Raw genomic sequence first — 12,155 nt, forward strand, 5'->3', positions numbered from 1 at the left:
GCGCTAAAACAAATTCAAATCCTGTACCCTCCTCACACAGTAGATATTTGCCCATTGTGCCACCACTAAACACTGAGAATATATGAATATATTACCTAAGTGTTACAAAAATTGAAAACTAAAATGGGAGAAAAGGTTGCAAACCTCACATGCTTGGAATAGTATGTAATAGCATTAACTGAAAGCACTAACTAATCCGTTAGTGTAGTAAAGGGTTATTTTACATAATAAGTATGAAATTCTAATGTCTAGCATTACTGACTGATGGCAAGCATCTGTAATTTCTGAAGTCAGGGACAAAAATAAGAAACAGACAGTGGGAATATTCAGTCAACTAAGGGGCAAGTAAGGTGCGTGTGTGTGTGTGTGTGTGTGTGTGTGTGTGTGTGTGTGTGTGTGTGTGTGTGTGTGTGTGTGTGTGTGTGAGAGAGAGAGAGACAAAGAGTGAATGGGGTTGCCTCTATCAAAGTGATGCACAGGCTACCAGCAAGAAAGTGATTTTGACTCACATATGTGTACACTGTGTAAATAGCCCAGTACAAAGGTTTCTAAAAATTCTGCAGCTAAAAGAGTTATTTACATTATAATATGTTAACTCATTGTAGAGGATTAAGGCTACAAAATGCTAACAATCTTTATTTAGCAATCACAAATTTGAATCAGACAGTATGCATTTGACTGTGACAAATCCAAATAACTAGACAGTGGTCCATGGGAGTCCCAGAAATAAGATGTGTTTCGACTGGGTTACTTGTTTAATAAATTAATACATGCAGATATTTGCTTGTGCTGTTTGGGGAAAAAGTATAAGTGACAGCCACCTGAAGTAAGGAAATATTCTTGGTGGGGAAGTGGAAGGGATCACTGCAGGTAAGACATTAGGGGGAGCCACATGAAGCAAGGAAATGTACTTAGTGAGAGTGTGGAAGGGGTCACTGTGTGAGAGCCAACTGAAGTAAGGAAACGTACTTAGTGGGAAAGTGGAAGGGGTCACTGCAGGTAGGACATTAGCGGGAGCCACCTGAAGTAAGGAAACGTACTTAGAGAGTGGATGGGGTCACTGTGTGACAGCCGTCTGAAGTAAGGAAGTGTACTTAGTGGGGAAGTGGAAGGGGTGACTGTGTGAGAGCTGTCTGAAGTAAGGAAGTGTACTTAGTGGGGGAGTGGAAGGGGTCACTGTAGGTAGGACATTAGGGGGAGCCATCTGAAATAAGGAAACGTACTTAGTGGGGAAGTGGAAGGGGTCACTGTGTGAGAATCACCTGAAGTAAGGAAATGTACTTGCTGGGGAAGTGGAAGGGGTGACTGTGTTAGAGCCACCTGAAGTAAGGAAACATACTCAGTGGGGAAGTGGAAGGGGTCACTGCAGGTAGAATATTAGGGGGAGCCACCTGAAGCAAGGAAATGTACTAAGTGAGAGAGTGGAAGGGGTCACTGTGCGAGTGCCCCCTGAAGTAAGGAAACGTACTTAGTGCGGAAGTGGAAGTGGTCACTGCAGGTAGGACATTAGGGGGAGCCACCTGAAGCAAGGAAATGCACTTAGTGAGAGAGTGGAAGGGGTCACTGTGTGAGAGCCAACTGAAGTAAGGAAACATACTTAGTGGAGAAGTGGAAGGGGTCACTGCAGGTAGGACATTAGCGGGAGCCACCTGAAGTAAGGAAACATACTTAGTGAGGGAGTGGATGGGGTCACTGTGTGAGACCCACCTGAAGTAAGGAAATGTACTTGCTGGGGAAGTGGAAGGGGTCACTGTGCGAGAGCCAACTGAAGTTAGGAAACGTACTTAGTGGGGAAGTGGAAGGGGTCACTGTGTGAGAGACACCTGATGTAAGGAAACGCACTTAGTGAGGGAGTGGAAGGGGTCACTGTGTGAGAGCCGTCTGAAGTAAGGAAGGGTACTTAGTGGGGAATTGGAAGGGATGACTGTGTTAGAGCCACCTGAAGTAAGGAAACGTACTTAGTGGGGAAGTGGAAGGGGTCAATGCAGGTAGGACATTAGCGGGAGCGACCTGAAGCAAGGAAATGCACTTAGTGAGAGAGTGGAAGGGGTCACTGTGTGAGAGCCAACTGAAGTAAGGAAACGTACTTAGTGGGGAAGTGGAAGGGGTCACTGCAGGTAGGACATTAGCGGGAGCTGCCTGAAGTAAGGAAACGTACTTAGTGAGAGAGTGGATGGGGTCACTGTGTGAGAGCCATCTGAAGTAAGGAAATGTACTTGCTGGGGAAGTTGAAGGAGTCACTGTGCGAGTGCCCCCTGAAGTAAGTAAATGTATTTAGTGGGGAAGTGGAAGGGGTCACTGCAGGTAGGATATTAGGGGGAGCCACCTGAAGCAAGGAAATGTACTTAGTGAGGGAGTGGATGGGAAGAGCCATCTGTAGTAAGGAAGCGTACTTAGTAGGGATGTGGAAGGGGTCACTGCAGGTAGGATATTAGGGGGAGCCACCTGAAGCAAGGAAATGTACTTAGTGAGAGAGTGGATGGGATCACTGTGTAAGAGCCACCTGAAGTAAGGCAATGTACTTGCTGGGGAAATGGAAGGGGTCACTGTGCAAGTGCCAACTGAAGTAAGGAAACATACTTAGTGGTGAATTGGAAGGGGTCACTGCAGGTAGGACATTAGGGGGAGCCACCTGAAGCAAGGAAATGTACTTAGTGAGGGAGTGGGAGGGGTCATTGTGTGAGAGCCAACTGAAGTAAGGAAACATACTTAGTGGGGAAGTGGAAGGGGTCACTGCAGGTAGGACATTAGCGGGAGCCACCTGAAGTAAGGAAACGTACTTAGTCAGGGAGTGGATGGGGTCAGTGTGTGACAGCCACCTGAAGTAAAGAAATGTGCTTGCTGGGGAAGTTGAAGGGGTCACTGTGTGAGTGCACCCTGAAGTAAGGAAACATACTTAGTGTGGAAGTGGAAGGGGCACTGTAGGGGGAGCCACCTGAAGCAAGGAAATGCACTTAGTGAGAGAGTGGAAGGGGTCACTGTGTGAGAGCCAACTGAAGTAAGGAAACGTACTTAGTGGGGAAGTGGAAGGGGTCACTGCAGGTAGGACATTAGAGGAAGCCACCTGAAGTAAGGAAATGGACTTAGCATGGAAGTGGAAGGGATCACTGTGTGAGAGCCACCTGATGTAAGGAAACGCACTTAGTGAGGGAGTGGAAGGGGTCACTGTGTGAGAGCCATCTAAAGTAAGGAAGTGTACTTAGTGGGGAAGTGGAAGGGGTCACTGTGTGAGAGCCATCTAAAGTAAAGAGGTGTACTTAGTGGGGTAGTGGAATGGGTCACTGTAGGTAGGACATTTGGGGGAGCTACCTGAAGTAAGGAAATGTACTTAGTGGGGGAGTGGAAGTGGTCATTGTAGGTTGGACATTAGGGGATATATTAATGTAGAGGAGAGGATGGAGGACGACTGGCAGGGTGGGTGTCTGTGCATAAACTGGATGCACCATAGTACTTTGGCAGTAAAGCCCATGTCATAGGAGCCGCTCCTTGAAACCTGTTGGGATTCCACAAAATCTTAATACTGATCAGATGAATACATATAATAAAACTCTCCCCACTGTGTACCTCCTGCTTCTCTAAGGTACACATGTATTCTCAGAGTCATGAGTTTGGTAAACTTAAAACTTTGTAGTCGGCCATGTAGGACTAGCCACCACTGAAACAACAGTAAATGTTTATGGCAGACAAAATGCAGCTTAGAGTTGACCATCTTTCCTTTTACCCACCTGTAACCTTTTCAGTTGATTATTCACACTTAAAGGATCATTCCTGTGATCCAGCTGCTCCAGCTCCCCTTCCAGCTGTGACAACCTCTTGTCCAGGTCTTCATAGCTCTTTACCAGCAGTTCAGCCTTATTTGATTCAAACAACTCTTTGGCTTTAGCCTGCGTTGTAGACTCCAGCTCCACCCAACATGCATGGATTTCTTTCAATTTCTGAGTCACAACCGGTTCCAAGTCTGGGTTTTCCAGCATTAGCTGCTGGCCCTCCTGTAGAACAACAACAAGACATTCAGTTTGTACTAGCCCACCAAAGAAATTGCATAAGCTATGTAGAAAAATGTTAGCTGTGGTATTCTTTAAAAATTTTTCTAAACATAGTTCTGTATTTTTGCATTCATACTACACAAAAGAATTGGGTAACATTCTGCATACTGCTATCCTGCAAAGTTTCTTTGTAGATATACACATCCTAGCTGTCATGACAAGGAGAGATTCCAATACAATAAAATTCTGACAAACAATGTGGCATGGCCAACTATTACACACATCCTAGCTGTCAAACCAAGGAGGGATTCTAAACTCATATTCATTATTAAAACTGAGAAAGTTGATGAATGACTTTGGATGGGATAGATGAAGAAGGGTGGGGAATGGGTGTGGCCAGAAACATAGAACACAGACAGACAGACGTGGTATCCAAACAAACTGCAGAGCATAGAGTGGATGAACATATACAGGCAGAGGGTAGATACACGGTGATGGTGTTGGCTGGGCAAAGAACAAGGTATAGGCAATGACAGAGAAAGGAAGAGAAATCCCGTGCAAGGGAGAGAATGAGCTGATAGTATGATTGGCTATCAGGCCAGACCATGTAAAGTTATGGGGTGGTTGCTTCCCTGGAGGACTGATGGCCAGGCCCATGGCTTCAGCAGCTCACCAAATTATTCCAGAATGTGCTCCTTTTTTCAAAGGCAGGCATTCAGCTGTAGCACGGCAACCATCAGCCTCCCCACTTGCTGCTACAGTGAAATCATTGCTGCCACTACCCCCTCCCTGCTGAGTGTCTGAAAAGGAGGCACCACAGATCTCCAGTGTTAGATTTAGTATCTGAAAGATAGACACAGAGGGCACCAGTGACTCAGCAACAGCCATAGAGGCTGAAGACTGAGATGAATGCACCTTGCCACCTTCTATGCCTTAACTGCACCTAAACTTAGGAGAGATGGTTGAAAGAGAATGATGTCATATACATGTCATGAGCACAGCTACAGTAATACACTGGAAGGCTATACAATACAAACACACTCCGGTGACTAGAAAGCAACTTCTGCCTTCTTTGACTGCTGACCATATCTAATTGATGCTCCTCAGCAGTTGAAAAACAAAGTGGTACTGTTAAGCATAAGTGGGCAACACATAACAATACAGAGACAAATGAACCAAAACTTTACTTACAGTGCATCTCTGGATACATCTCTTGAATTTCTGCTTACCCTTGATGAAGTAGGGTGGTATTGCACCATTTCATCACATCAATGTCTGCATTTATCCACTGAAAAGGTGAAACCCAGGCATCAGGTGCATGTGTGCCAGGTTGAAATAAGCACCAATATTTTTAATGACCACATCATATTGCGCAGCAGGTGCTCCTTGAAATCCCTGGCAGGAAAAACAGGAAACTTGTGATGTTTCAGGAACAATATGTAGACGTCCTGTAATTAACATTGGAGGAAGTAGCCATGGCCTCTCAGGAGGTCTATTGAGAAGTGGTTCAGTAGACCCTCAGCCATGTATGCATGGATGTTGTTGAATCATGGATGACTGAATGTAGCAGTACTTTGTGTCATGGCACTACACTCATTCCGCGGTCTGAAGTACCAGCGGAGATGTCATTTGCCTCGTACTAAACAGTATGTCCATCACTTGCATCATATATATATATATATATATATAGATATATATATATATATATATATATAGATATATATATATATATATATATAGACAGCACAGTGTACAGTTAGCAAATCACCCACATCTGAGTTATCTGGCTTCATCAGACTTCCTGCCATATTAAGTAAACCATGATAGGTTGTTATAAAATACCATTGCTTTCTTGCATAAGACCACTTTCAAACATATGAATGGAATTAATTGGAATTGCTAAAACAGAGCTGTGGATATGCAGCATTAGAGACAGACAAATGGAGAATGGGACAATGTAGTTTTACACCTCTGCATTGCTTACAGAGCCTGCTGGAGGAGAGGGTCAGTGTGCAGTTATCTGCAAGACATATGACCTTGTATTGTCCATGTATGGGTATTTCACTGGAGATATAGTAGACACACTTTTGTTGGTTCCTCAAGATATAATACATATCAGGGAGTATAGGTGCAGTATCACCCATACACAGTCTCACGTGTTGCATGCAGGGCCACCACATAGTCAAATGACACACTTGTGCATGCCTGAAAGAGAGATGCACTGGCTGTAGGATAGTGTACAATAAACTATATCTTATAGTGTAAGGGATTGTCATGGCTTTGACTACATGCAGGATTTCAAAACCCTATACAAGATGGCAAAATGGTCACTGCAGATTTTACCCAAGTAGTGGGTGGAGGCCTTGGAGAGTAATTCATGGTGTAACTGAGCATGTGCCCACTGAATGAGATGTTTTGTCTGGAGATGTGTGGATACTGCTATGACCACCCAGGGGAGGGAATGCTTAAGGAGGTTCAACATCCAGATAATGATGTGCTATGCAGACCCTATACACACCTGTCATGTGCATAATGTCCAAAGGTGGTGAAGACCAGCAGATCATGGGCAAGATCTGGGAGACCATGCTGTGAGATGTGAATTGCATGGGATGATATAATAGGACTGTGCAACAGGCATAAAGAAGACTAAGAGATATGGCCATTGTGCAAAGCACTAGTAAGAGGAGATCTCTGTTTACTTAAAGAACCTCAAAAGATGTGGTCATATGTAACCAACTAAACATCCATAAAAATAATACCATCGTAAACACCTGCTCAAGAGATCTAAACTACCACCAAAACATAAACAGAACTTGGTAGTGGTATAAGCATCCTTCATGGAGATTACATCTTTTATGGACTAGAATCCTCTTAGAGGTAAAGTAGAGTAGCTCCATGACCCTTTTTAAGCAGAGCATGGATGACTGGATGGACAGTCATAAGTACTCCCCGAGTCTGGGCCTTTTATCCATTATGGAAAGGGGCCAAAACTAAGTCTGATTCTGGTATTAATTCATATCTTGATAAATTAGTGGGCTCATCAGCTAGGCTACTAATGGTGCACTGGATCAATAGCCTAATATGAACCTATGAGCCATTCCTAGAAATATATCTATCTGGATCAGGTATGACCTTAACAACATGGATACAATATCTGGCATTTACGACCTTAGAGAAGCAGGCAATATCACAGAATGCAAGCAGGATGCTGTTTTACTCCACTGGTGTCTCTGCAAACCGAATATGCTCATCTACACCTTGCAACGTGATGTCAAAGAAATTGTTAAACATTCATAAGGCAGAGGCCTGTTATTTACCTTATGTGCCTCCTGTAGGTTGCTGAAAGGGGCTAGGATGCTCAAAGTTTCGCATATGTTTTTGTCCATAGGAATGGTCATATCACACATGCCCCCTGATTCTCAAGTGGTTATGTTTTGACTAATTCCTGTAGTCTGTCCATGTAGACTTGGAAGAGATTATCTGCAGATCTCCAAGATGCAGATATTCAAGTCACTGCCTACATTATTTTTGTTAGGTTGGGTGGATGCAACACATGAGACTGTCAGTACTGGCTCTAAAGGTGGCTATCAGTACATGTTATCGAGCGACTGTTACTGTTATGCCTAACATGGCTCATGTCAGGCACTCTGTAAATCATATTCAAACTGGATGAACATGGGTACACAATTGTTCCAATTATATATCTCTGAATTAGTCTTGCACCCTAGCATCATGTAAACTTCATAGTCCATGTGCCTCTTTTAAATGGGGTTTCTCATTTACATGTCATTATGTACTTGTTTGCATTTTATCTATATGTAACCAGTTCCTTTGGCTCATCAACAGCATGTGTTACACATGGTGACAACTTTCCTTGAATTCCAACCTATGTCTCCTTCCTCTCTTCTCATATGAATATCCTTGTCTGTCAAAATCTGTCCCTGCAATTGCATTATCAGTCTCTTCTTTCCCCCTTGAAATGCAGATGTGGATGCAGCATTCCAGCTGCAGCCTTACCAGTTACCTGCAGATTGGGATGATTACACTCTTATCCTTGGAAACTTACTGTTTTAAACACTTTATTAAATTATCATTTAAGACACAGGCACACAAACAGAAAAGAAAAAACTATAACATTTTCATGCATTATATATGGCATATATGTTTTCTTTCTTTATTACTATCATACAGTCTAACATTACATACATTGCACAATTTCTGCCCTCTCTTAAACATCACTCCTCCTCTTGAACCTTATTCTAGCAGTACTGTTCCCACAACTTCCACTTGTTCATATGTATTTTGCTCCTTCCTTTCCCTAAAGGCTTCACTCCCAGTTCTTTTACTGCTAACAGTATTCAATACTTCAGTTACAGTTGGTTTAGATCTTCATTTCCATTGTCTAGCAACTGCTTTTATGGCAGCCAGTAGCATTAAACATATTACGGATTTACAATGTATAGGCAATTCAGATCTGGTATCTCAGCTCAAAAGAATAATTACCTTAGTTACAGCAATTTGCTCTGCCAGGATTTCCAACGGAATACTCTGTAGTTTTAAAATGTACCAACTCATCACACTCTCAAAAAACATGTTTATATATATATATATATATATATATATATATATATATATATATATATATATATATATAACATATCAGTTACGTCTCTCTTTTTTATTACACCTACATTTGCCACCTTACCTGATGGGAAAAAAAAATCTTTGAAATCTAAAACACTTTCAGGCAAAAATCATAAACCTTTTGGATTTTGTTTCATACTTGGGAGCCATACATATACATGCTGCCATTGTTCCCTTGTAAATCACTTTTCCAGTTTTTTCTATCCTCTTCTGATCAATTCTTACAGTTATCATGTAATATTTTACTCCTTTTTTAACAGCAACGTCAGTTCTAGGCTCAACTAAAAACACTACCAGAGCAGGTCCTTCAGTTAGGACTTCCTTATGCTATTTTCCCATTCTCTTTGCCTGTATTTTGATAGCAATCTCTAACTTGCAGTAGAGAATTCTACTTAGCCACATCTTACTCTAGTACCTTTCCCTCTCTAGTTATTTGATCCTAATATCTTGGTTCCTTTGCAAGTTTTCTCCCCTAAATACAAGCCCCATTATGCCTATTCTGCATACCCCTGCTTGTATCCCTGGAAAGGTATTGTTCAGGTCATGCAGCCTAACATAATATTCAGCTTTTGATGCAGACTATTTCTCTGAAAACTACCCAAGTCTTTCTTCTGATCTGTTCCATTTGTACTTATCTAGCCTTTCCTGATTGAAAAGATTGTTCCTGGATTCTTACATGCATGCAGTGCATTTCATTTCTCTTAAATCACACATGGCATGCCTCTGATGTTGCAGTTAGTCTGTTCAAATCCCTGGATAAAGTGCCTTCTCCCCTTCCTTACCACCTCCAGTATTTTCACGTCATCAGTAGAAAAGTTAATTCTGCTGTCAATCATCCAAGGTACAATGTGTGATAAGACCATGCTAAAAAATGGGAGACACAAGACTGGTCCCTGTAGAAGGCTACCTACTGAGGGATAATTCTATCATTCAAAATAATCAACACTAGCAGTGTTACGTATCAGCATTTTTCTGTAACTTCTGCAGCATAAACAAGAGCTGGAAGGATGCACATAGCCTCGTTACTAAGAGGGAGATATGGTCACTACACACACATTTCCTTATGGACAGATGAAGAGTTATTACTTGGAATATGTAATAACCAGTTCTTGCTTCCTCACTTTCAGCCAGTCTCTCACCTATTTCATCACTCTTTTACCACCTTTCGCCCTTCTAAGGTTGGCCAACAGCTTACCTAGCAGGATAGAGTTACAGGCCTTAATGAAATCTTAGTGGGCAATATACAAGATATTTCTTTCATCCAACAATGGGATTCATCATCATAAAAGCAAAGAAGGCTCCTTTGACAGGATATAAAGCTATGGCAATTCTAATCTTAGAGGTGATTACCTTCAAGAAATGGTAGCAGCCTCCACTGTGGCATTCTGTCACCAAGTATTCATACAACTTATGATAAGCTAACTATGTAATAACACCTAGAGACATTAGTTTACTCCTTCTGCACACAGTACAACTGCTTCACTTAATTATTTTGGTAACACATTTTCTGATGCGAGCTTATCACCCAGTGCTGTGAGCACTTGAGTTATTATTCCTTTTAGAAGAAATCTTTTGCATCTTCCCCAGGTTCTTCATAATCCTTCTTGATTTGCTAGAATTATTTTCCATGCCCTGCTCTTCATTTTCTCATGTCTTACTGTCTCCCATACCCTTACGCCCCACTGCCAGTCTCATTCATTTTTGTGCATACTGTTCTTGCCAACGTCTCCTGTATCCGTTTCCTCTTTTACTATCACCCAATGCTATTTTTAACTTTTTATGCCCCCCCAGACCCCATTAATTTCCTACTTAGTTCTATCATTATGCCGTACTGCACACACTTGTAATCTCAAATGAGTATTTTGTGTCATTTCTGTCCTTTGTACTATTATATCTGCCAGGGCTCCCCTCACATTAATCTCTTCTAATCTCCTTTTCCATGCAATTCTGCACTTTCTAGTTCCTTCCTAAGCCTGCTACAAAAAGCCATTGTTGTCACTTTTAGCGAAGTCATTTATGCTCCATGTTTATGCTAGAAGGTGAATTTTTTCAGTCCACCTCTTTATAATTACATTTTTTGCCCATATACATTGTACTCTGAGCTTAACTGTCTTACTTTTCTGTAAGAATGTTTTCAGGGGTTTGAAGAAAATATTTACTCATTTCACCAACTCACACCCACCTTCTCCCTACACTCTGCAGATCTCTCAGCTGCACCTATTTTGAAGGAGCATAATTATTTTCACACCTGATTTACCAGTGCACATACTGTGTTGATCTGTGGAGGTATGTCCCTATTTTACAGCTTGATGTAACCCTTCACACAAGTTTCTGAATCCCTGTCATCACACATGATTTTTAAAGCTGTCTAGTACACAGAAAACCACACTACATGACAACACATTAGTGGCAATGCATCTATATTATATGCTCGAAGAGACTTTTCTTTGAACATATAATCATTGACACCTAAAGAGCAAACGCTGTAAAGCACAAACGGCCACATCCACAAATTTTTTTCATAGGGAAAAATTCAGTTGGCTGTTATCGGGACTTGCCCTTTTTCCCAACATAGAGTGATCTCGGAGTTGGTATATTTAGTTAGGGGGAGTGTGGGGGGCAAAGCCCCCCACTTGATTAGGGTTTTGAAGTTTGTAAATCCACACAAATGGACTGAAACCAGGATCCAGCAGGAATAAATAGATGAATACGTATACAGTTACTCCAAAACAAAGAGAATCACTGATGTCAGAGTACACACTTCTTTATTGCAACACAGTAAATACAAGCGCTTTCGTCTCTGTCAGTTCAGAGACTTTATCAAGATACAGAAACAGGAAACACCCCATATATAACCTTGACCCAATTAACACCTTAACAAATCATCACACAATTAATTTCCTTCACCTTCAACCTACAAGACTTTTTTTAAAACTTCCCTAAAACAAAAATATATTATAATCAATAAAACCAAGTATCAATGCAAGTTCAAGATAAATAAGTTATAAAACACACGGATAAATATATATAAACATACATAAAAGACCAAAACTTCCCTAAGAATAAATACATACATACTAAAAATGTATTTAAAAACTTCCATGATAGAAACATTCATATAAAAGGAAGAAAATTAATACAATTGAAAGGCACTCACCTTTCAAGTGCCTTTAATTTCAAAAAACAAGCCAGGGAAAACATATTTAATCCTTGCCAAACAGCTGCATTCATTCTAATCTGCCAGTATGCTTTCAAACTTTATAACTGCAAAGGCCATGGACCCCCCCCCTCCTTTGTGTCCCTTTTCAGCACATCAATAACAACAAACGTAAAAGAATGTCCCTCATATTCCACACAATGCCTAGCTAAGGCATTCACTTTATTCTTCAGTTTAATGTCCCTGACATGCTCATAGATTCAATTTCTAAGTTTTCTCTCAGTTTTGCTTACACAGAAGCAGGGGCATTGCACACATAAAGCACAATAAACAACCCTCTCTGATTGCCAAGTGCACTTGTCCCTGAA

The 12,155-nt window shown here is 41.4% G+C and overlaps 1 protein-coding gene across 1 annotated transcript in view; it reads right to left on the bottom strand.

Annotated features, from left to right (window-relative positions):
• The window catches only part of LOC122794071 (spectrin beta chain, non-erythrocytic 4-like), a 1,992,331-nt gene that overhangs the window by 1,797,645 nt on the left and 182,531 nt on the right, over nucleotides 1–12,155 (bottom strand). The window contains exon 2 of the mRNA XM_044062212.1: nucleotides 3,726–3,989. Within this exon, the coding sequence (XP_043918147.1) occupies nucleotides 3,726–3,989 (264 nt within the window). The remainder of the gene's footprint in view (nucleotides 1–3,725; nucleotides 3,990–12,155) is intronic.

This window comes from Protopterus annectens, chromosome 1.part0 (assembly GCF_019279795.1).
Source record: "Protopterus annectens isolate FY-2018-M chromosome 1.part0, PAN1.0, whole genome shotgun sequence".
Taxonomy (NCBI): domain Eukaryota; kingdom Metazoa; phylum Chordata; order Ceratodontiformes; family Protopteridae; genus Protopterus; species Protopterus annectens.